This window comes from Apaloderma vittatum, unplaced genomic scaffold (genome assembly GCF_000703405.1).
Source record: "Apaloderma vittatum isolate BGI_N311 unplaced genomic scaffold, ASM70340v1 scaffold9670, whole genome shotgun sequence".
NCBI classification, from domain to species: Eukaryota; Metazoa; Chordata; class Aves; order Trogoniformes; family Trogonidae; genus Apaloderma; species Apaloderma vittatum.
Genome location: NW_009696182.1, coordinates 1 through 25,733, shown reverse-complemented (window position 1 = coordinate 25,733; position 25,733 = coordinate 1). Strand labels below are relative to the sequence as shown.

The 25,733-nt window shown below is 42.4% G+C and overlaps 1 protein-coding gene across 1 annotated transcript; it reads right to left on the bottom strand.

Moving 5' to 3' along the window:
• Positions 1-1,727: 1,727 nt before the first annotated feature.
• WRNIP1 (Werner helicase interacting protein 1) lies at positions 1,728-16,505 on the bottom strand (the record flags this gene model as incomplete). The annotated part of the gene is made up of 6 exons (XM_009873824.1): positions 1,728-2,152; positions 2,626-2,705; positions 3,561-3,716; positions 9,666-9,895; positions 15,326-15,570; positions 16,314-16,505. Coding segments are annotated over 6 exons (1,179 nt in total), but the record flags the coding sequence as incomplete, so codon positions are not given.
• Between the last annotated feature and the right edge of the window lie 9,228 nt (positions 16,506-25,733).

The following is a 25,733-nucleotide window of genomic DNA, read 5'->3' as shown; positions in this document are numbered from 1 at the left end:
ACTGCTCTGAATATGCAGTTATAGCAGCCCCTACAGCACCACAGACCGCTGCCATCACAAAATACCCACCGGCACTTCGGGTACCCCAGCTAGCGGAGCAGCACGTGGCTGGGCTGCGTCACAGCAACAGCTCGAGAGAGGTGCCAAGAGCTCAGAGTAAGGGCTCCAATGCAAACCAGTTGTTTTCCTTTGCCCCAAAATGAAATATTTATTTACAAATAGAATTAAGTAGCTGAATGAGAGTTTTTTTTAAAAATTGTAAAATGCAATACTGCAAATGTGAAACAAAGCATCGGTTATTCTTCAGCCAATGAACACATCATAAAAAAAAAATCAAATGATTCAGTATTTTAAAAAAACGCCTAAGTATCTGTGGTATGTAGTCCTTCTGAAGGAGAGTTAGTCACCTTCTGACACCTCGCGGGGAAGTCAGCAGAACCTTTTTAGCAGGGACACAGCACTCTCAGATGAACAGCAAAAGAAGATTGGAAGCTATAGATAAAGCACTGTAAGCTTTGATCTCATCACATTTCCTAAACCAAGCAGGGTCGGGACAGGAAACCTTGAAGTCCATCAGGTAACTAGTACAGATCCAGTAACCCGGGTATACGCTACGCTAGCAAGCAACCCTGAGTAGTTTCTGGGCAAATCCAGCTGTAACTGCCCTGTGCAGACAGTAATTTTCAGCCAGGATGCAAATCCTCATCACTGGTAGCCAATTTACTCCAGGGCACTTTGACAAGTGTGGACACTTGTCCCAGCATTTCAGCAACAGAATTCTGCTTTGCTAATTTTCTGCTGCAATTCTAGCCAAACACGGTCATTTGTGCTCCCCAGCCGCTAGTCAGCACAGTTAGACATGGTTTTAGCGGTTGCCGGCCTCTCAGCACACTGGGCCACCGCACCCTGGAGGAGAACTGAGGAGAAAAAACAATCAGCACTTACATGACTGGAATGTTGTCAACATGAGGGACATTGCGTGACTGTACATTCTATTTAGTGAAATGTTCAGTCAACAGCAACCTTGGATCTGGGTACGTTTTCAGGAGGAAGAGGAAGCCAGACTCTGTTATAACCAAAGTCAAATTGTGTGCCTCAGCTTTCCCATTCAAAGCTAACGGGACTCCTGAAGCACAACTGGAAATCACGAGTGTGTTTCGCTGCCAGCAATCTCCTCTCCAAAAGCACTTCCCAAAAACTCATTGCATAGTAAAAACTTTAAGTGAACCAACTTCAAAGACTAACCTAATTCAGCTACTTTTATGACTATTCTATTTCCAAAATGATTTAAACTTGCTCTGGAAAGTAGTGATGATAAAGCAACCTCAAACTTTCAAAGCAATGCTGCCGTCATATTTAAACAAATGCACAGACACTATTTCTAACAAGTTTATTAGTTTAATAAATGTACAAAATTAAGTCTCTGGAACACCATAAGGGCAAGAATTACATTGTAAATGTATTTTGTTTACCATATTTTACTGTGCTTGTGCATGTACAATCTACTATTTTTTCAGAAAATAAACAAACATTCTCAAAATCTTAAATACTGATTTTAAGAAGCAGCACAATAGTATTCCTCACCTCACAACAAGAGCCAGTCTTTCTTCTTTTTTCTCCAATCACTTGAACGAGAGCGCAACAGCACACTATTGATAAAGCTTATTTTTTCATTTCTCTACTGCCCAACTGCAATTCTTTATAAAACACCTTCAGAATAACAGTAGTAAAACCAGAAGGATAAGAAAGTATCTGAAAGGCTCAGTGGCTTAATGCTGTCAACCACAGCAACAGATGGCTGACAGTACAAGGGGGATTTCCACCCCAGTACAAACGTACAAGTCGTAAAAATCAAACCCTGTTCAGAGCAAGGCCGTCACGTTTTCTGTTCCTTGAAGAAGTCTGTTCCTTTCAACTCTTCTGGCAGATAGTCCTGCTCTACAGGTTCCTTGTACATGGGGTTATATTTGTAGCCTTTGCCGTAGCCCAAGTTCTTCATGAGCCTTGTTGGGGCGTTTCTCAGGTGCAGCGGAACAGGCGGCAGAGGTCCCGTGTGTGTCCTCAGGCATTCTTTGACGTTGCTGTACGCCTTGTACACCTCGATAGATTTCGGTGCTCTGGCAAAGTACACTACACACTGTGCTAGGATCACCTGCGAACAAGAAAAAGGAAAACGTTATGTGACTTTTTTAAAGCTCTTTGGAAAAAAAAGCTGTTATTCAGGTTGTTTGTGTAGCATGAAAGGGATATTTTTAAACCGACCTCTGCCTGCTACAATAGTATGAACATTAGTATTTAACAACACAGCTCCTCATGAGTTTCACTGCTAGAAAAGAATAGCTACATTAGAATATCAGCATACACTACAACAGAGAGAAAAAGATGGACAGAGCAAACCAACATTAGGTCACATACCACATTTTAACAATAAACATGCAGTACAATTTATTTCAAACTGCAAAATCTATTTTTAAGACATTCTCTTACTGGCCAAAGAAGGGACAGGATGAACGAACAAGTAACTAACTTTGCCTTGTCATTGCAATCTCTTATTTCCTTTTATAATTACTGACAGGTTTTATAGTTTGCAGTGCTTTCAAATTAGTGAATTAACGAAGCCTTTACCTCACATTCTGGCATTCCAATGAAGTGACAGCCTTGATAAGCAGCAACAGCTTGTGTTAAAGCCAAAGGATCTGCCAGTCCTACAAAAACAGATCAAATAAAAGCAGGTTAAGATCAGTTTACTTTAGTCACTGTCTCTTTTTTTAAATTTATTTTCCTTTTCCCTCCTCCTGGAAGATGGAGGGTTATCCACGCACATTTGAACACTGCTTTCTCAGGTGTTGGAATTTCTGGGTACAATACTTTGCAGTACATAAGACATACTCCATTCACATCCTTCCTTCTTCCGTCCCCTCCCACCAAGCCGTGGGTATGATTTACAGACTGCCACATAGTGGCAGCCTGAGCAGTAGCTGCCCATGTACGATTCACTTTTTTGGAATTGAGAAAGAAATGGGCAAACACTGCTACATAACTTACACAGATTTCATAACTCTGCACCCATTACCTATGTGCTCAAAGTGTTGCTGCATCTGTTACTCTAGTTAAGTCAAGCAAAATGCCTTACAACTAGGGAGGCAGCCATCACATTTGGGATTTGCAAGTCAGGGTAGACATTTACCTTCTAGAGTCATTCAAAAACCCAGACATCCCTGCAATACACATTCTATGTATCACAAGTTTACTGGTGATGTGTGATCATCAGCATTTAAAAGAACCCATGTTAACATGCTGCCAAAACCTGATCTCAAAAAATTCAAAAACTATTTCTTTCTCCTGCAAGAGGTAATCATCGCAATGACACCACACGCAGGTCTCTGTCTGCACATACAAAGTTTTTGTTGGATGTGGAGCATTTCAGTGTTTTGGACCTATTTTGCATATAGCAGTTTCAGGGTTGATTTTTTTTCTAAAGCGGCACTTTTTGGAAACAAGAAGCCTGGCAGATCTTCATTCAGTGTATTATCCCAATACGAAATACTGCAAACACTGACCTATATCTTCACTTGCAAACCTCACCAGCCTTCGTGCCACGTAGAGTGGATCTTCACCACCTTCGAGCATTCGAGCAAGCCAGTAAAGGGAAGCGTTTTCATCTGAGCCTCTCATAGACTTGTGCAGGGCAGAGATGCAATTGTAATGTTCTTCTCCTATTTAGAACAGGAGGGAAGAGACACACAAAGCTGTCAGGAGGAGATTAAGTGAATGCATTTAAGGGAACAGAACATATTTTACTACCTCACAGCAGGTAAACGTAACCTCTTTTCTCAAGTTCTCTTTATGTAAATGTGACTTCGGTGTTCGTTAATGGTATCAACACCTTCATGCTTTGCCACACAGATGATTCCACTAACTACATAAGCATCACACTGCAGATGTAAAGGAGGGTGGTTGTTGTTTTTAAACATTGCAAAGCAAACGATTTGGTTTTGGTACTCTAACGAACTCTCCTTCAAAAGAAAAGAAGGAAACAACCAAGAACGGATATTTTAGCAGTTCGGAAGAAAACTCTGTGTAAATATCCTCTAATTTACAAAAATAAAGTATGAGCACAAATAAATCACTGACCATTGCTTTTGGACACACACAGAGCTCTGAGAAGACAACAGAATAATCAGAGTTACCCAGTACTATGTGCTAGTGGTATTTCAGGAAAAATTTCACATCAACTAAAACTTGAAAACAAAGTGTGCAGTAAATCAGTCATGAGGTTGCTGTATTAGACAGGGTAAAAAAGGAAACATCGCGGTGGATATATAATGGTGGCACATTACACAATTTGGAGGAAACAGGATCACAGCACACAGCCCTGGCAAACGTCTAAGAAATTATATGTTCAGCTGTGAACACCTGCCACTGCTGGAGGGATCCTGCAAACCATAAGCAGCTGAAACAAAACGCTCACGAAGAAAATCCAAAATGCCAGAGTACTGAATAAGAAGTGGGAAGACTGAATGAACTACAAGGAAATTTTTTTAACAGTAAAGCTTAATATATGATTAGATATGGACTCCAAGGAGAAACAAAGCCATTCCACAGATCTTTTAGGGCTACAGTTACAGAGGGTCACCATTACAAACACTGAATGAGACCCCTCCGACTCGCAATTTTCCTCTACGCAGCTGGTTTTGATTCTTACGTATTTCTTTTAAGCTTGTATAAGCATTTTGCTGCAATATTGTTGTTAAACTTTCCACACAATCTGCGTTTTTATTTTTGAAATGTGCCTGGCATTCCTTGGCTCACAGCTAACTATATAATAAAGGCAACTGGCTGCACACACAACCATCTGTTAATATTCCTCTTCTCCCTGTGGCTGAAAGGATTTACAGCCTGAGGGCTGTATCCGAACGCACCACCGGCACTTGTAGGCCCTGCAGAATAAAAGGCTGCACGCCTGAGTTTCAAAGGCAAAGCCCCCCTTACCGCTGCAATCACTCCTTTCAAAACCAGCAAGGCCTCCACCTCCCAGGCCAGAAACTGGGTCCATCTTCCTGCGTTGCTGTTCAGACCACGGTGCGGTTCTGCGGGGAATCCAACGCACGCGCTGCCAGAGCACACAGGCTGGCAGACAGCTATTTGTGCTAGGACTCCACACAAAAAGCCTCGTGGCACGCAGACGTCACTCGTGCCAACACAAACAGCGTGCCCGTCCTCTGTCACAACACTAGAGCTAGCAGCAATAAATCCAAGCAGCTGAACTCGCATCGTCCTCTTAGAAGAGGTGTCTCTTGGTCTCTTAAAAAGTCAAGGAGATGGTCTTTAAATAACTCCAGAGGTTGCACTCACCCAGACTTTTCTTCTGCTTGAGGGGTTTTATGTGCTGTTCGGGCGACTGTAAAGCGTCATGCAGGTGGAAAGGTGGAAAGAATCAAGCAGATAGGCTGGGACTAGAGATAGATATCTGAAGTGGACTTAGAATCACAGAACAGTTTCAGTTGGAAAAGACCTTCAAGATCATTGAGTCCAACCTTTGTCCTAGCTCTGTCAAAACCACTAAACCATGTCCCTCAGCATAACATCTACTCGTCTCTTAAACACCTCCAGGGATGGGGACACAACCACCTCCCTGGGCAGCCTGACAAACCTTTCAGTAAAGAAATTCTTCCTAAGATTTAGTCTGAACCTCCCCTGGCACAACTTAAGGCCATTTCCCCTCATCCTGTCACTCTACACTAGTGGAGAACAGACCAACCCCCACCTCGCTACAACCTTCCTTCAGGGAGTTGTAGAGAGGATGGAGGTCTCCCCTCAGTCTCCTCCAGGCTAAACAGCCCCAGATCCCTCAGCCATTCCTCATATGACACGTGCTCCAAATCCTTCACCAGCTTGGCAGCCGCCTCTGTACCCTCTCCATCTTTTAGTGAGGGGCCAAAAACTGGACACAGCACTAGAGGCGGGGCCTCACCAAAGCTGAGTACAGGGGCATGATCACCTCCCTGCTCCTGCTGGCCACACCATTCCTGATCCAGGCCAGGATGCCATTGGCCTTCTTGGCCACCTGGGCACACTGCTGGCTCCTGTTCAGCCGGCTGTCCACCAACACCCCCCAGGTCCCTCTCTGCCTGGCAGCTCTCCAGCCACTCCTCCCCAAGCCTGTGGCGCTGCCGGGGGTTGTTGTGGCCGAAGTGCATTTGGCCTCATTGAAACTCATGTGACTGCCTCAGCCCAGTGATCCAGCCTGTCTAGACGCCTCTGTAGAGCCCCTCTGTCCTCAAGCAGATCGACACTTCCACCCAGCTTGGTGTCATCTGCAAACTTACTGAGGGTGCGTTCTATCCCCTCATTGAGATCATTGATGAAAATGTTAAACAGACTTCAGAGTAGGCAGGCCAAGCAACGGGACAGTCTTCTCCCTTTATCTCCTTCTTCACAAAGTTAATGTTGGGTTAATGTGTTAAAGTTAATGGGACCAAAGTCATCAACGTGATGGCACTACTTACAGGCTGGACTTGGACTTCTTCAGAAAAACTGTGCAGTTGTACTTTAAATGCAGCCTCAATTAAAAGAAAAATATAGCTACATGCATTGGACAAAGACGTTTTATATTCCTTTTTTAAAAAAATACAGTTTGCATGTATTCTATTTGAGATATCACAAGTAGTTTTAAAAAAGTAGACAGAACTTTTTACAGATCTTTGCTTACTAGCTCTGTCTCTCAGGCTAGTTAGCCAACATACAGGTTTTGGCCTGATCAGTTCAGTTGAGAGACAAACACATGTCAGCTTATCTGATATCACTGCTCTTCTGCATCCTAGATGCCTCTTGAAATCAAAACTCTAAAGAATTTTTGGAATCAAAATACATCTGCTCTATGAAGTTCACAAAAAGGCAAATGCTCTTCTGAAAAGAAACAAGATACTACACAAGAGGCTTTGTGAAGACAGGATTTTCTTATGTCTAATGTATACAGATGCATAAATCACTTTGATCCATGCCTCTAAATTGTTTATGTGCTCATGAAGAATTTTCCAGCTAATTTAAGATATTGGTTTATCTAAGGTCTTAGAAGACAGGGAAAAGGCCTCATTCACTGATCATAATTAATATCTTGGCTACCTAAACCTATTTATAAAGTAGTGGGCAACAGTAAAACCACAGTCCCCATTTCACATTAGCCAAACATAAGCATCAGTTGCTGCTTGATAAGAAAGCCTTGGAAGAAAGACTAGAACAATAGCATGGATAAAAAGGTTACTCATTCTGGTCCAGCAGAAAACAATAAAACTGACAAAAAAAACATACTGTGTGAGCAACCTTCTCTTTCTGCCTCCATACAGGAGGAAGAACAATCACATTGCAAATTACAGAATAAATTAACTACAGTTTAGCACATTCCCAGTCTCTACCATATTGAAGTTATGTTGCCACATAAACAGTGACACAAAATCCTGCAATTATTCTGCTATTTATCTTTGGTATTTACTATTAAACCAGTGTTAACAGAGAGACACAATTCATAAGAGGAAAAAGAGACAATGCAACTCTATCTTAAAAATCTATTCGCTGTCCAGCTGCACTTCAATTAATTTAGTTGCTGCACCATTTTCTCCAAAAAATAAAAAGGAAAAAACCCTGCAATTAAAAGCTAAAATATGACTAAATAGTTTGTTTTCTCTCACTCTGAAAGGGCTGCAGGCAGCTGCTGACTGTGAAACCTGACTCGAGTTGTTTCTTTGTTCTTCCAGCTGAAAGGCATGGACTATCGGCACAAAGATCGTGTCTTTCTGTCTGCACACAGAACAGAACAATAGCCTAATGATTGAATTATGAATAGTTTCCTTCCTGAACTACTTGGGGAAAGTACATTAAAGAACGTCCAGCGACATATATTTGGCAAATTTTGCGGAAGGTGACCAAAAATAATTATCTAAAATCACAATTCCATAGTTACACAATTCCGAATGCTAATTACTTGCTGCTTTCTACATGAATACACTACACTCAAATGTATGCACCCACTACCCTGATTATACACCATCATGTCCCACCACTTTATTAGACTGAAGCACTTTATATATTAGAGGATTGTAAATTCCACCACAACAACTGTGAATCAAAAAGTATTAGCTAAAACATGCTATAGAAATATCTTCACTTGTGCAGCGGCCTTTATTGAGAAGTCCTTTGTGCAAAAAAGGAAAAACAGCTAACTCTACTACAGACAAAAGACCTGGACTACTCCACTGAAGAGGGAAATTTTCTAAAGGCAGGTACTTGGGCAACCTGCTACTGTGACGTTATCTGTGACAGGCTCTTTAGCACTCGTACAATCAAGAAAAACAGAATTTTCACCACTCTCACCCCCTTTGAAAAATCTCCCCAAAAATCCCATAAACGCACAGAATCTACAGAGTGCTCAAAGGATTTCTGTCAGAGAGAAGGGGCTGACACATGCTACCCAGCTGTGACACAAGCCTCCAGAAGAGGTGCTCTGTGACATCTCTATCAGAGCAAACAGGCGTGGGAGGGCTGGGACCAACAGCCAGCCAAGAGTTCTGCGTGACAGTGGCCACAAGGAGACAGCAAATGCACAAGGGACCTACACGGTCCAAGCGACTCGCATCTTTAAATCAGTCCGATTTTCCCCTTCCACCTAATCACGACTTCTTCCTGCCAGACCCCACCAAATCTTTTCCTTTCCCCTCCCCTGCCTACCCTCGACTTCTCAGCTGCCATCATACCAGCATCTGCCCAGCTGACTTTTCCTGACCATGAGCCATCATTTACTCTTTGTAGCACGAAGGCTGCAAGCAGGCGTATACGTTACAACCAACCTCGAGAAATCTCTCATCAGGTTTTGAGGGGTAACAGTCAACTGAGCACATCAGATACAGTGGCAAAACAAAAATCTATCAGTTCTCCAAAGAGAGTAATCATTTGATACTATACTGCATGGTGATTCAAATACTGAAGAACTAGCATATGCATCCAAGGGTGTTCACCTAATCTCTAATGTTCACTCTCTGATTTTTAAACAAAAGAGCATGCAGGCCAACTATTGTGATGCCTGAAATTGCCAGGTCTCAAAATTAGCAGAAGTGGTTATTGCATTAGGAAGTCTTAACTGCAACCAGATATATGTGACCTGCTCTAAGCAAGCTATAAAATCCATTACCTTAAAAAGAACCTCTAAAAATAAAGCAAACTACTCTGGTTTTCACATAATATACTGTGAACGTGAGCACTTCCAAGACTTTCAAAGGAGAAGCAGTGCAACAGAAGACTTCCAACCCTCCATAATATCTTGCTCATCAAATTACTTTTCCCTCTTTACATCTGCAAATTGTCTTAGAAGACAATATTCTAATAACATTAAAAAACCAAATACTTTCTCCATGCAGCTGTTCACAAGGCAGCAACTACTCATCTTTCAGCTAACCTATGTTTCCTAAGTAGTAAGAGGAAAATCTCTTTAGAAGGAATTTCTGGGTAAGCCTGCTACACTGTAATAAAGGAAAAATTATTTTTAGGCCAATTGTCAGTAAAATCATTGTTTCACCAGAGCAGCTAGTACAAAAGGGGGAGAAGAAACAGAAATTACAGAGGCCGTCAGCTCTCGAGAACGCTGCATCTCAGAAACCGCATCGGGTACTCACCTGCTCGGTCATAGAGGATGTGAGATCGCTGTAGCCCCTCTTTCACATGCTCTTCTGTTACCAGAATGCCATGTGCAGAACCCCCTGAGGCAAGATTCAAAGGAGCAGTCTTCCCCGCTGCTAATCTGGCCTGAACTGCTAACTGGAGTCCGTTCAGTCCAGTCCTTGCATCCCCGTCGCAAAGGTAGGCAAGGGTGTTCAGAGCTTTCTCCTCTATGTACACCGGGAACCTGCAACGGAACAGCCGGACGCGTCAGCCCCCGTCACGCTCCTCTCCTCGCTATTCCACCAGAGATGGCATTTCCTTACAAAGTTTGTCGAGAGGCAGCTGGGTTTAAGCTTTGTTCTTAACTCATTCTGTCACGCTTAAGCGCTGCCAGAGCATGGGAGAAGACCGTGGGACCCGACTCCTCTTCCTCCTGCCCCAATGTACGTAAAAACTGTAGGGCAGCAGCTCTTCTGTTTAAACCCCTTATTTTTAGTCATCTCATTAGGTTCAACAAAAGCTAGGGTTAGGGTTTTGCCAGAGCACAACAGCTGAACTTCACAAGGTTTTACTCCATCAAGCATTTCATAGCTAGCATTTCAAATTCCTTGCAGAAAGGACAATGGAAAGGCAGGAAGCTATCCGAATGCATAGGAGAGAATATAGTGAGGTACAAAGCGATTAGCATAAGGTATTGAACTAACTTCCATCAGCAAGAGCTGCTCCCAGATGTTCTTTAAAAAGCAACAGCTGGAAGGATTGTTCAGATTGTAAAGCACATATGCATCCTATGCACTTTTTTTTAAAACGGTAAGAGGGACAAAAAATTTCTTAATAGAAAAAAAAAAAAGAAAAAAAGACATCTCAGTGCATGCATGTCACTCGTCTTGCTATCTACTACTCTAAGTGTGCCAGGACTAAACAGACACATGAAAAAGGCCAAATTCCAGTGAACGTACAATTTAAATAAACAAGACAGGAAGAGTTGAGACATGCAGTGGCAAATGAAGGATCTGCTGAGATCTCACAACAGGGTCTACGAAAAAACTGGAATGATAACATAGTCCTCAAGCTCTTTCTCCAGGTTTTTCATCCACTGGGCTGCAGTCCCCACTGTTGGGGCACGTGGAAACCAACTTGCCTCTGCACACTCCCCTGCGCGCTGTTGAGGATTTGACCCTCAAACTTCAGTTGTGTAGACAAGGTAATGGTTAAGGTGTTTGCCAGGCAGAGGGTACAACTCATTTGATTTGGAATCAGCAGCTAGCAGAGTTAAGGCATGGCATTAAGGCCCTAACTGGACTGAAAATCAAGAGTGATATTGTATCAGTGGGAATTAACACACAGAGCTTAGCATGAACAGTAACTTCTTATGAAGCTCGTGTGCCAGATAATTAAGGATTCCGAACGGTCTCTTCCTGTCTCTTCAGTTTGAGTACAGGACTGTAAGTATCATGTTGACTCAACAAGCAATTAGCATTACAGGAATTGAAACAAACAAGCACGAGGAAGTACAGAAAATCTGGTTACAAACAAAGATCTAGTCCACTTCCATGGTGAAATTCAAGTTACAAAACATTGGTCATGGAAATTCTGCTCTAAATAATGTATTATGTCTTAGGCCGATCTAGTCCTAACATGACATACAGGTCATTACAAAGAACAGGAATAAAGGCTGAAAATTTCCACACAAAACCTGTTTGCACAGCTGGCCCAGCCCTAAGCCTCAACAGAATCACTGATTAGAAATAACACAATGCTTCCCTGTTCCATAACCTCAGCTCCAGTTAGACCCAGTATTTCAAAATAACAACATTTTATACTCAGAATAATTGAATTCAGTTATTTTTTTCTGAGGAATTAAAATTTTAAATTCCTTTTTTTTTTAACTTCACCAAGCAGAAGCCTGATTCCAAAATCAGGATGACAAATAATCAAATACCCTGGCTTCCAGAAGATGCTGTACTTTATAGTGCCCTACACCCTTCCACTGCACCTGACTTCTGCACACCCTAGAACTGCAAGGCTGAGTAACTCCCGTGCTTTCCGACATCTTCCCAAGCTGCTGATCCTCCTGTGGATGCGCAATCTCACATTTTTCACCCTCCAAAATTAGTACTGAACACCCACTGGATGCCAATGCTCCATGTTGGTACCTTGTAACCGATGATACCTGGAGATAAAAACATCAACAAGCCAAAAAGGATGCCCCGGGACCCATCACTCACCGAGCAGAAGGTGATATACAAGCTTAAGGAACAGAAAACTACAAGATAAGGAGGAACTGTAAGAAGGATTTATTATATCCACACCCTCAAGATCATTTGTGCCAAGAACCAACAGGAAACGTATGATGAACTACTCATAAAACCTGTACAACACTGCAGCGTTTGATCCAATGACAAGAGGGTGCAAGCAATATCAGAGGGCAAACATTAGGATGTCCATGCAAGCAGAACCCGTATGATGAAAGATTTTAAAGTAATTGAGCAGAACACGAGATGAAGTACCCATTGCTTCTTTCACATATAAATCAGTATCTTTTTACTTTCTTGGTGCAATTGTTCTCACTACATTCACTCCTTGTCACATTGCAATGCCTTTACAGGCAAAATACAGTTCTTCATCTGCAATGCTGCAGTAGGACATGCACTGCTCACTGCCTTACAGCGTTGCTTTCTGAAAGCCACCTCCCAGCAACACTACAGATGAGTGTTCCAAAAAGGGAGTAATTTTCAGAAAGATACTGAATGCTGAAAACCCAAAGGAAGCCCATCCTCAACACTGTGATTTACAAACTAGTGGGTTCAAGACCTCTCAGTACTTGTAATACAGCCACTAACAAGCTGGGCTGCATGTCTGGCCTTGCCAACAGGAATGTGGGGACCCTCTCATTTCCCTCAGCTGCATGCCTTCTGTGCTATCTAACATCAAATATACTAACCCACCACCCAGTTTACTGCCTGACTTCAACTAAAGACACCGCTTTGAGGGCAGCACTTGAATAATAAAAAGCCAAGAAAGAAAAATTTTATCTCCTCCATCACTGGCGCAGTAGAAATGTAATGTATCAATGTCCACCTGGAACAGTTTGTGCTGTTATTACTGAGAGCACGCAAACTGCAAGAAGCAAAAGTGAAGTTTCAGCAACATAGAAGTTGTTTAACATTGACTTCCCTTTACTTTTCTTCTTCACGAGTACATTCCTTCCTTTCACATTCCTCGCTCGTTCAGCTTAATTTACTGCAGGCTTTAAGAGGCACAATTTGATGTTAGTAAAGTTGATGAAAATAGAACACAAAGCACATCTTATCCTAAAGAATACAAAAACTGTCAAAGCAGCTTTATGAGCATGATGGCAAAACAAAGAAAAAAATACCAAAGCAGGTAAACACCTCCTGCTAGAGCTACTTCAGCTTCACAGCAAGAAAAGGCCACAAAGGGATGAAAGAGAAGCCAGGTGATCTAATCTTATCAGAAACCTGCAGCCATGGTGGAAGCAAGACAAGAAAATGCCACCAAGAAAATTTAAAGAAGACAGACTTGGGTAGAGCACGCTTTCCTTTTGATAACTGCTGCACGTGTGTGGAGTGCAGAGATGATGAAACCTGTTGAATCACTCGGTGATGGCTGTGTTCTTGCTGAGCACAGAAGATGCCTGCAGAGACTAAGGAAGATGCAGGCTCACCTTATTTCTCAAGGTGACAGAAAAGGCCACAAAGAATCATCATCTTCAAAATCTCACCTAGGTCAGCCACCACGCCAGACAAGTGATGCAATACTGAGGTAAACTGAGGCCCAGCAGCACAGGCAGGACTTCATGCGACACTTCTGTGGTTTGGGAAAGGTGCCTCAAACGAGAAATTAAATCCAAAATTCAACGTACACATCTCTTCTAGCCAGATCTCTGCAGCATTTTCAAAGTGGGCATGACTCACATTTGGGGACATGCTGCCTTACAGCTCTTTTTCCAACTCTGAAACACATGAGAGCACAGTGAACAACGAATTCTGGTGACTTTCACTTATTCCTCCAGACAGCATGAACACTGTCACCTGCCTGCACCTAATGACAGCCCTGTTTCATATAGGCAGGGAGATGAAGAGGTAAAAGATGAGAAACAGCCACTCCTGCAGAGTAGTAGGTGGAGAGGAAATGAAGTAGCAGAAATGGCATGGGCAGTGAAGCATGGAAAAAGAATGAATCAGGACACCAGAACCAGAAGCAGAACAAGGGACAGCATGGCTTATAAAAAGCCAAACTCAGCAGCAACAGAACGCATCAACTACAGACCAGAAACAGACAGTGGCAGCCAAGACAAGAAACACAAAACTGCAAAAATTCTGAACCCCATTTTTAAATGCTTGGCTCCCACACCAATCATCGGAGTGAGGCCCTCTCTCTTCATGGATAGATTTCTGAAACTGTGCTAGTCTGCCAGTCTGCCTGCCAGATTTCTTTCAGTTTGACAAAGAACCACACCGTGCAGTTTAAATCATCCACAGCTAACAGAAGAGTCTAGCGAAACCCAAACCCAAACAACTGCAGCTGAAACTATGCCTTGTACTCTAATCCCACACAGAAAGGAAAGTCTCTGAACCCCAGTCAGGGCGTAGCCACAACCACAGCTGTGCCGTTACATTATGGCTGACACGCAGCACTGCCCTCTCTTCTGAAATTCACATTACTGCAATATGTAAGAGTTACAAATGAGTGAACCATGAGGCAGGGTACCCTAAAAATAAAAAGGGAATAGCTTTCCTTCCCTGCCCTCACCATTCAGGTTAGCGATTCTTAGCGCTTACATCCTGTGATAAAGTGGATTCCCTCTCATTTATTCCATATGGAGAGCCTGCCCAATTACCACCATGTCAATACACTGTAAATTACCAGGAGTACAGATAAGCATCAACAGGAAGGAAGTGCAACAACTTGCATGAAAGTACTGCATGAAAGTAGAGCATTATTCACCACCTAGCAATTTCAGAAGGCAGATAACATCCCTTACGGACAAATCCGGATCTTACTTTTTCCCAAGCCTCCCAGAATGTTCAGTGTGACACTGTCTGGCTTGGACAAGAAGCAGAGAAAAAGTCTCTCTTAAAACAATCTATTCACATCTCACAGCAACAGCTTCCTCTGCCCACATCATACCATAAAACATACCAGAGCACTTATCCTGCAACAGTAGTATCCTCCCTGATCTTCTTACAACAAATTCTCAGAAAACACCAAGCTTTCCCTGGACACTTCCAGATTAATTTAAGAGGGAATGCCCCGTGCATTACTTAATGGCAAACCGACGCTTTTACAACCAGTAGCAAGAAGTAACACACATTTGGACACGACAAAGACCCAGTTACAGGCTTCCGTGGCAAATCCTCAGCAGCAGAACGGATTGAAATACCCTGGGAGGGTGAGTCAGGAGCTACAGATCCAAGTATAAAACTCTCTCCTAATCCAGACGGTGAGATTATGTTTTGGATGGAGAGGGCCAGTGCTTTGAATTCTCTCTCCCTCCTGTCACCCCCTGCCCCTGCCATATGCTGTCACTTCTTTTATTTACTAGCTAGGGTTTCTCTTCCCACCCCCCAACTGCTCCATTCTCTCCCTGGCAGGCAGTCAATTCCTCGCGCTGTGTGCGTTAACACCCTGCAGCCCATAAAGTACTCACTCCGAGCTCTCGCTGCCGCTGCCAGTCGCAGAGCTGCTCTGCTGGGTGCCCTGGCCCAAAACCTGGACCCCTAAGAACCTGACGGCCCGCATCAGAATCGCCTCCATCGCTTCAACCGAGAGCTTCTCCAGCACGATCACGCGGCATCGGCTCAGCAGAGCGGCGTTGACTTGGAAGGAAGGGTTTTCTGTGGTCGCTCCGATCAGGGTCACCGTCCCACACTCGACGTGAGGAAGGAAAGTGTCCTGAGGATGGGAGGGAAGCAGAAAAAGCTGATCTCGATCAATGACAACCTCAAACATTCCATGTGAGTAGGCTACATTTTTTTTGCATCTTCTGAGTCTTTGGGTTTCTTGTTGATATGACAAATAACCTCACTGACAAGGCAGCTCATCTGCTCGGCTATCTAAATGATTTAATCCCATGTAGAGAGCACGTTATGGGCCCGTTTACCTTAATAACTCATGCTTGCACTAAGAATGACCCCATCAGCTGAAAAGAAACAGTGTAAAAAAATCTGCATATTTTTAGTTTATTTATGTGACTTTAGTTCATTGCTTGGCAAACACAAGGTTTCATGAAACTGCTGTATCAAATATAACAAATAGTGAAGCTGCTTCTAAATACTCTTTGAATCAACCTCTTGGGCTACAACTCCTTATGTAATTCTGCAGGATGGCTCCAAAAACTATAGTAAGATTGCAGTATGGTTCAGTATAAAAACTGTAAATTGCACCACAGACTTCAAGCTTTCCATGGTATAACTAAAGACAACTTAGCCTTTTATTTATATCTTTGAAGTACAATAATTAAACATTGCTTGGAAGTCAGTCATGGAATTTAATTTTTATGTTTCTCCCTAATTCATCTACTAAAAACTAACTTTACAATCAAAAGCCCAAAGTAAGCTATCATCTTAAGGCAAAGTGGGAAATTTTTAAAGAAATGCTGAGAGAGGCCTTTTTCAAAGAGTAATACAGTACAACACCTGCTGGGATTTATTGAAACGATGAATCTCGTCAATAAAGAGGATAGTTTTTCTCTTGAAGAGTCTTTTTTCATTCTGGGCTTGGCTGATGACATCTCGAACATCATTTGTCTTGGCACTTGTGGCTGACAGTGTCACAAACCTCGTGCCGTTCTTTTTGCTGCTGTTGGCTATGATGTGTGCCAGTGTAGTCTGAAACAGCAATAGGAGAAAGCTCTGTAAAAATAGTTTTGGACACAGAAAGTACTAATTTGAAGGAAATACGTAAAGACCAAAGCTATATATTCTGGACACAGGGACAGTGTTGACAGTTTACAGAGTAAGGTATTTTACTTCATGCTATTCTAGCACACAGAAGACTTAAAAACTTCCTGCTAGAGGTAGCTGCCAATTCCACCACTGCATTTGTAATGCTTGCACTTTTACATACCGGACCTCTGCAGTCTCAACACCGAAAAGGCCAGCAATGACAGCTGTCTCCTCTATCATGGAAGAAGAGCTCTTTGCCAAATACATTTCTGCCACAGAAGATGGGCTGACTGCGATTTGCTGCGCAGTTATTTTGTGAAGGGTGTTAATGGATAAAGAGCTGGACTACTCCAAGACACCTGCACAAGAGTTTACAATGCAAGCATACTTAAGAAATAAAAAGCTGCAACGTCGTTAATTAAAGTCTTTTCTATTTCCACTGCACATAAAAACTGAATTAATCAGCAGTTCTCTGCAAAAGCAGAGAGTTAAGAAAATATAACTCTTTAAAGTTAAATAGTCAATAGGAATCAAATAGTGGCCCAGAGAAATAAAAGGCAGCTGGTGGAACAAACAGTTGGCTGGTTTCAGCAAGCAGCTATGCTGGTTTTCTTTCCTTACAGACAACTTCTTCAAATAAGAACTTATTTATAGGCAAATTCACAGAGCCTACTAAAGCACAGAATCTACCTCCAGCACTACCTCCCACACCTGAACACACCACAGGCACGATTTTCAGAGTTTCCTTCACAACCCTTAGTAAAGGCAGGTGTATCCACACATCCCAAGCCGAGCGTATCTCTATTTTAAAAGCACTGCTACAGAAAAACAGGTGCTGCTTCCATCAAGCTCACTCTCCTATTAAAGAAGGAGCCCCAGGAGACTGAAGACAGGAGAGCCTCAGCAGATGAGGAGTGGGACAGGTGCTGACAAAGCCGCCTCAGAAGATACTCCAAGTACTGAGCTTAAAGTAGCAGGTGCTGCCAACCTGATCCCCTTGGAGGGAGGCTGCAGAAGCAACCACCTAAACACACGGCTCCCACGGGTGTCACAGCACTGCTCGGCCTCTTTAATGGATCTCCTCGTCCCTGAAACGGCAACCAGCCCAAGACAGGAAAGGAGAGGCTAAGGGGGAGGATGTATCACTTTATTCTTGCTTTAGTTTTAATAAGGGCGTCCCGATTGTCTTCAAAAGAGGTGTCATTTCACATTCCGACACCAGAGTCGCATCCCATGTCAAATCCTCTCTCACCTCCTGGAGCTCAAAGTACCACCTTATCATCTCCTTGTACTGCTGCAGAAGACCCACTGGAAACTGCTGGCAGCAAAGCCTACAGATCAGGCAGACCTGGGAAACCAAAACCCAAAAGTAAAGCTATCTTTGAAATTAAGCTAATGAAATAAAACCAAAGTTGATGTTTCCTTACAAACAGGCCTCGATTCAGAATGTACCTTCAGAGGTTGTATCCATGCCTTAAAAAAAAAAAAAATCACTGAAAGCATGGAAACTTTCAACACATCTGAGGATAAAAAAGCAAAAATGTACCTCTTCCTTCTCTAAAAGTGGAAGTGGTGGTGGGGGGAAATCAAAAAAAATAAAATCAAGTGACTGCTCTTCTCACAGCTCCACTGGCATCCTGGCCTTCATTCATCTGGTCACAGATAGTTTTGTTTTTAAACATATGCACAGGCATCCTTATTTCCACCTCTAATTCGGGGGGAAAAAATCCCATGAAGTAGATTTGTTTGAAAGTTACTGTAGAATCTACTTGAAAACTGCTGCACAGCTCTCAGCCAGCATGTAGCTCCTCCACGCTGCCAATTTCTGGGTCAACAAAGGTTGTAACAAGAATAAAATACGTTGCCTTTCAAAAGCAGTGTTTCATATGGACAGGCATGTTCATGGCTCCTTCCTTCTGTCCTGTACAATCAAAAATTTACTAAGTCAAACCGCCCATCACATACAAGTCAAACTTTCCCTATTGCTCTTTTTTTTATAATGCTGCTTTTTCTGCTACCATCTGAAGCAAAAGTCAGTAACACGCAATGCTATTTTCTCCTTCTGTTACTATCAGGTTACAATCTAGGGTCCGTATAACCCAGTGGAAACTTAAATAGGGTAGCCTAAATATGCAGGCACTAGCACAGAACTGCAACTTGTACACTAAATCCCTCATTTCTCTCACTAAATTCAGTGGCAACATATTTGAGGGGTAAGAAAATTAAAAATCCGATATGGAATAAGGCAGAAGAAAACAGCCTGAATATCCTTCATCACCTGAAATGAACTTGTTTGTTACATTAGAAAAACGGTCTTTTTAAAATAATGCCACTGATGTTGCAATTTAGCATGAATACATCCATGTTACAAAAAGCATAACAAACAGGAAGAGGAAATCTAAATAAGCTGAGATTTTGCTCCTTTCATCATACACACATTTCTTCTTACATCATGCTTCTTCTCAGAGAGGAGCAGAAATGACGTTTCCCATAAGTTAAGTGGTATTTATATCCATCAGAATAGGAGTGATCCTGCAAACTAACCTTTTGATAACTTCACCAAGCAGTGGTGAGGCAGAAGCTCAGTGTAATATCCTTTCAGAAATCATTCTCAGTTCTCTTCCATTATCCCACCCAACTGTCCAAACTCATATTTATCATCTCAATTTTTCTGCTGAAAATTACAAGACCTCACTGACTTATCTGTTTACATAGGCTAAAGAAATGTATCATAAAGAGCAGTTCTGAAACTTGGAAAGATATCCACATACTCGGGAACCATTACTCACCAAGGAGCAATACTTTCAACTTGAGCCTGTGGTCATCTATTTCCAGATCTATTACACACAGAACAAATACTTAACTACTGAAACTCTCCTCCACCATCCCGAAAATTTCTTCATGTCAGCCCTAATGAGAATATCCTTCCCTAAAGGCTGCAACCATCCAAGATTTTTAACAAACAAACAAACAAAAAAAAACAACCCCAAACCAATAAGCAAACAAGAAAATAGCTAAACAAGCCCACTCCCAGCTCTTCCAGGCTTTGATAAGAGTTACTGATGAAATAAAAGTAACCGACAAAGCATGGCTTCACACACCTCTCACTGTCAGAGCAGATAAGTCAATCAGATTTGCTGTTTCAGTTAGTTGGATGCTTGCACAACAAGGTAATTTCTGTACGTCCACAAGTTTCCTTGATCGGGCAACGCTCTTTGAGTATAAGCTGCTTCCCTATTCTCTGCACTGCCACTAGATAGTGCAGCCTTCCCATGGCTAGAAGAAAGCAATAAAAAGCAAGTACAAATTAACTCTGTCCTATGGATGCCAATGTTCAGTGGCTAACATTACCTGCCTAGAAGTAAGGTAGTCTTTTCATTTTTGCACCTCTTTGCCAGGCCATTAAACTATGCCAGCTGCATTTGCTCACCAAAGGCCATTCCAGAAATAAAGAGCAGTGCTGCCTTGCTATCTTCAGAAAGTGGAATTGAAAAAAATTAGGAAGAGATTAACATACGTGGTCAGATCACAGTCAAGAAGACTGTAGTCAAGAAGTTGACTGTGAAACGTAAGGTCATTCTTACCTCACTCTTGTGGAAGATCAGGTAGATCTTGTTTACTGACCTGCCTATGGTTGCCTGTTCATGGAGATTTTCCTTGTTCATTCTTAAATTGCACAAATATAGCAAAACAGTCACTGTAGATGTCAGCCACAGAAAATACACAGTCTTTCAGGTTACATCTATACTGCGTTCAGCAGTCACATCAGAGAGCTCCTGCAAGCTGTGCAGAACACAGCTCGCTGTCCTTCTGTTCCAGCCCTTCTCACCTCTCACAGCCTCTCCATGAGGAGCTGACATTCATACTACACTTGGTAGGAGCACTCTGGTGCAAGAGCTCTCCTTGCACCCAGATGGGCCCTTCCAACATCGGTGCTTCTCCCACCAAGTCTAGAAGGTTGCGTGGGCTGCCGGGTCATCTTTAGGTGACCAAAGCAGGTCCAGCACATATCTGTGCTGGTGCGTAGACTGCAGCGCAGCACGGATTAATCCTGAGCAGGGATAATCTAGTTGGCACCTAGGCTTCCCCACCAAGTGACTTTGCTGGTTTGCTCCAGAGCAAACCACTGCGCGAATTGTTTGCAGCAGTGACAACAAACGACTGGCAGCCCAGCGCAAAACACAACCCAGCAGGCTAAGCTACACCTACAGACTTGCAGGGTCTAAACTATGTTATCAGTTTCAAACTGGCATCCTGCTTTCTTCTGCTGCCCTCTGACCATGACTGTATTTTTGCCTCTTCCTCTATTCTGGCCAGGATTTCCATATCTTTGCTTACGTGGCATTGCCATCAAGAGCCTCTCCTCGCCCTCAGCCTTCCCTCCGAAGGCAGCAGGGCTATATCGTGGTTGATCAGTAGTCAGGAAAGGCCACGCTCTATTTCGCTGCTCTGAGTGAGCCACCAACTGTGTCAGCATCCCTGGATGCCTCCCAAGGGAGCATTTCCCCGGGACGCAGCTGAAAAAGCCGGGGTCTGTCCTACCCAACATTGCTGAGCTAACCCTTGGGTGAGCCAGGCTGTGTCTAAAGGAAACTGGCAGGACAGCAGATGAACCTGGCCCAGGGACACTGTCTATAGAGATAAACACAATCAGAAGTGGCAGCAGCTGGCATTTATATAAGGGCAGATGCTATTCTTACCCATCTTGTTTGGTTCCTCACACCCCAAATAGCCCACTGGGAGTCTACTGGAGGAGTAAGGTGTCACTGAACAACAGCCACGGCGTGTGGTTTACAGACCTTCCAGAATCCAAGTCTGACCAAGCACAAACAGATGCAAGGTCATTGCATAATATTTACTGAAACAGAGCTGCACCTCCATTTGCCACATCCAGATTTGTCTCCTTGCATTTCAACTCTTCTACAAATACAACTGGATTTTCTCTTCCAGTTTTCTCTTCCTAGAGAGCTACCCTAAGTTATTTTAGATGGGCACAAGCAAAATCAAGCACATTTGTATTCGCAGACTTCTCCCAGGCAACTGCAAAGGCAAATCCATTTTTCAGAACGGTTCTGGACTTTCACTCTATGCTACTGTAAAAGACATCATGCATTTTCAATCAAAAATCTCGTAGTAATGAACCAAAAGAACTCATTACTTCCAATGGTTCCAATTCAGACCCCAAGCAGAACAAATAACAGAGGATAAAATACACTCAAGTAATCAAATAGACTTTTAGGTAATCACTTGACTTAGCAAAACATAAAATGCTAGAGTGAAGGGGTAAATATGCTGTGAAGAAAACATCTACGTTGGACTTGCTGTCTGTTTCAATATGTCATATATAACAAATTCTTGAATAAAAACCAAATAAAATAAGGGACTCCTAGAAATAAAATATAAACTCAGTGAAAACTTGATAGAAACTTCAAAGACCACTTACTAGGGTTTTCAGTGTTTTGCACTCATAACAACGCAACATATTTTACCTTAGTACTAGATTGTAGGTATGTACCCCAGAAAAATCACACGCAAATGCTGTCTTATCTTTTCTAGGGAACGGGTTCCAGACAACTGTTGCATACATTTTTTTTCTTGTTAAACAGCAATCATAAAAGGGAATGTTTACTGTATTTAAATACAGAATGTCCAGGTTTATAAGGCTTAAACCGTATCTGAGGCAGCAAAATTACTCAGTGCTCAAGTTACGCTGTGTCCCCCTGCTAACTCTTTACTAAAATTGGTGCCCCATGGCAGACAAGCAAAAATCTAAATCCCTGCATTAAGGTGTCATAAGTCACAGTATGGCTTACTCGGATTACACTAGGATTCATACGGCTTCTAAAAAATTGCATCGTCAGGGTGAACAAGCGAACTGTTCTTAAGTTAAGAGCCACGGCATCTCTTTGAGGCACTGTTTCGTCTGCTGGCATGTGTCTGGTTTGCTTCTTAAAATCAGAAAACATGTTCTTGTGTTCAACACTTGATAGTGGCAACAGTAAAAACAAAACCAGAGTCAAAGCCTTTTCACCAAGAGCACCTTGGCTTCCTAAGAAATTAGAACAGCAAATTAAAAGTACAAAGATCGTGCTCCCTGAATATAAGAAGACTGAATACAGATGGAAACTCAAAGGAAAATAAACTCACAACAGAAGCACCCTGATTTTGTCTTTTGATTTTGATCATACCTCTTTGAATATTCAAGTGCAGCAGAGTCTGGAATCAACTTGGGCAGAGCAATACAAGGCACATGTATTTTTACTCAGGTACCTGGCTTTATTCACGATAAAACATCTCCAAAAGTACCCTTGAACAACAATATGAAATACCGCATAGTCAGGATTATTCTCTTGTTTAGAAAAAGTCTGCTGGATTATTACTTCTCATAAAGTTCCAGATTCATAAATACAACATAAATTAATTCAAAATTTGGCCTCAAGGATTAATTCCATCTACAGTTATCTCTTTTTTTTTTTTTTACTTAGTCCTGCTCTACCCTTTTCACAAGAAGTATCAGTTAGCGCAGCATTTGGCTGCAGAAATGGAAGAAAACATAGATGGGCTGCAATAACCCGATTCCATGGGTAGCAGGAGTGTGAAGAGGTTTAAAGAGTCTATGACCATCTTACACAGCACTTCTGAATTTAGACCAACATATCTAGTTATATTCCTATTTTAGCTCCAACCCTTTATGTAAGGCTATTTTCTTCAATGGGCAGAGCTTAGTACATAGATTTGTTGCATTTGAAGCTACATAACGTGCAATTATTTAATGTTTTTCCCACTGAAAAAGACTGTCCTTAACAGAAGTTTCTGATTATCTAGGTCATGAGGCAGTGAGAATTCTTCTTTTTCACAAGATCTTTCAAGTTTCAAGCGCTAAGCTACATGATTCTTCACATTAAAATAGCCCTCCTTTTCACCTGTCCATTCTCCATCAGTTTCAGGTTACTTTCTCACAGAATGCTTTCTTATACGTGTTATATATGCACAACTCAAATAGTAAGTGTATGAGGCTGGCAGGCAACCACAGACTTTTTCCATATTTAGGGAGGCTATTTTGCGTTGCATGTTAAGTCTATAAAGACATGAATGTAATAAAAAAAACATCCAAGTAAAGAATAGAACTTTCACCCATTTGCCTGAGATAGACAATACAATTTACGGGGAAGAAGACCTGGGATGAAAGTATACTTTAGGACCAATCTAGAAATATTAGTAAGCATGTGCAAAGAGAAAAGTCAACATTTTTTTTTGAATTTCCAGGTTAGGCAGTAACAGATGGTCCATCCAGAGCTAGCTGAAAGTATGTAGCCCCAAAAATGTTTGCTGCAAAGGAGTAACCTAGAGAAGAGATGAGCTACCCAACAGCTTAAGTACTTAGAGAAAATGTAACAGATAAGTTGTGGAACTGCTTCTTGAGAGAAGGCAAAAGGCACAGTCTTGACGCAAGTCAGATAACCGTTGAGCAGTAGAAATCAAACTCTGTGAGAAGTAACCTTACTAAATACACCTCCACCTAAGGCATATAGGTGAGGAAGACGGGTCATGAGAAAAAAAGAGTGAAAGCTGCGTTACTAGAGATATGAAACACACCAACCACTACTCAAAGTCAGTCTTAGCACCACACAGGTTTCTGAAGATGACCTGAAACACAAGCATAAGCTACCACAAGCTCACTAAAAAGCATTTCCATAGCAAAAAAAAAAGCGTGTATTCAACAGATCACAACCCAAAGGCCACTGAATTCAGTTCTAATTTTCAGACCATACGCAGCCTTTGCTTTCTTACCAGAGTAGTTGTAATTGCCTTTTTTCGAAGGCAAAAGGGCTCCAAAAAAGACCAAATAGATACTGTCAACACATATAACAAGGAAGTAAAGCCCAAAAAGCATGAGTAAATATACAGCAAGCCCCTGCTGCTCATTCAACAAAGCACATTCCTTTTTTCTAAGAATTCAAGTCCATTTCTTTCTTCTAGCCATCTTGCTTCAATCAATCCACCTGCCCTTTAACAAGTTTTTGGAACTAGCCCTTCTTTACCTCGTGCTTTCTTCTCTCTCCTTCTGATATTGCCTGGCTATTTTAAAGGAAGTGGCAATTATCTGAGTTCTCCAGCTGGTTCTCTTCAGGTGTATGTTATCTAGCCTGCACGACCTGTTGATTCCTTGCTGAAAGTATCCTTTTACCAATTACTCCTTATTAACTGCGATTAACTAGCATTATTATTCAAATACCATACATACCAAGCTTCTTTTTATCTTCAACTAAGTATGCTGAGAAGAGCAAGCTGATGCTCTGGCCTTAACTGCTCTACTCACATTACTTCATTAGGCACTATTTTCCCTATCCCAGATTTCCCACACATCTGCTTGCACATAGCCACCAACATGACATGCAAAACTTAGCGCTGTACACGTTATCACGACAGAGATAGCCGTGTATTTTGCTTGTTTAGCTTCCCCCCTGCCTGCCCCAAATGTGAAACACTGAGTAAAAAAGACAAAACGAAGGTGAGGTCTTTTAGTGCTCCTTTCTGGCTACACCAGAGGCAGTAATCTGGTCCTTTCCTCGCTACAGCTGTGGATCCCTTCACTGCTGTGCTGTAACGACATTGCCTTTGGGGATTCATCAGGGTCTGCCTCTGGTAGCTTTAAAGAGGCAGAAATAGAACACACAGCAGTCAGATCTTGTGAAGATCCATCAGCTTCAGAGCACTTGTCTGAAGGTGGAAGAGTGCCTGGCTGCAAAATCAGCTGCCTTTCCCTCTAGAACCTTCTGGCAGGGGCTGGGATTTGTGGGCTGGAGTGAACCCTGCACTTGAAAACTGTGCCGTACTAAATTTGTTGGTATCTCACCTTGTTTCCTAGATGTTTTTACGGATTGTTTTGTTGGTGTTTTTGAGCTCCTCTGCCGCTGCCCAAAACACAGCTTATGCGTGAATTTTGCAAGATCTGAGCTAGGGGGGCCTGTGTAACCGAGGTGCAAAGTGCGCAGAGCTGTGCTGGCGCGGGATGAACCGCTTCTGCTTTATTCACAAGGCAGGTTGTGCTTTTGTAACCTAATTGAAAACTAGCGGGCATCGGCCAACGCGAAGTCACCACAGAAGTAACAGAAGAAGGCGGGGAAAAAAAAATAAAAATACAGGGCGAGTTAGAAAACAAAGAGGCCA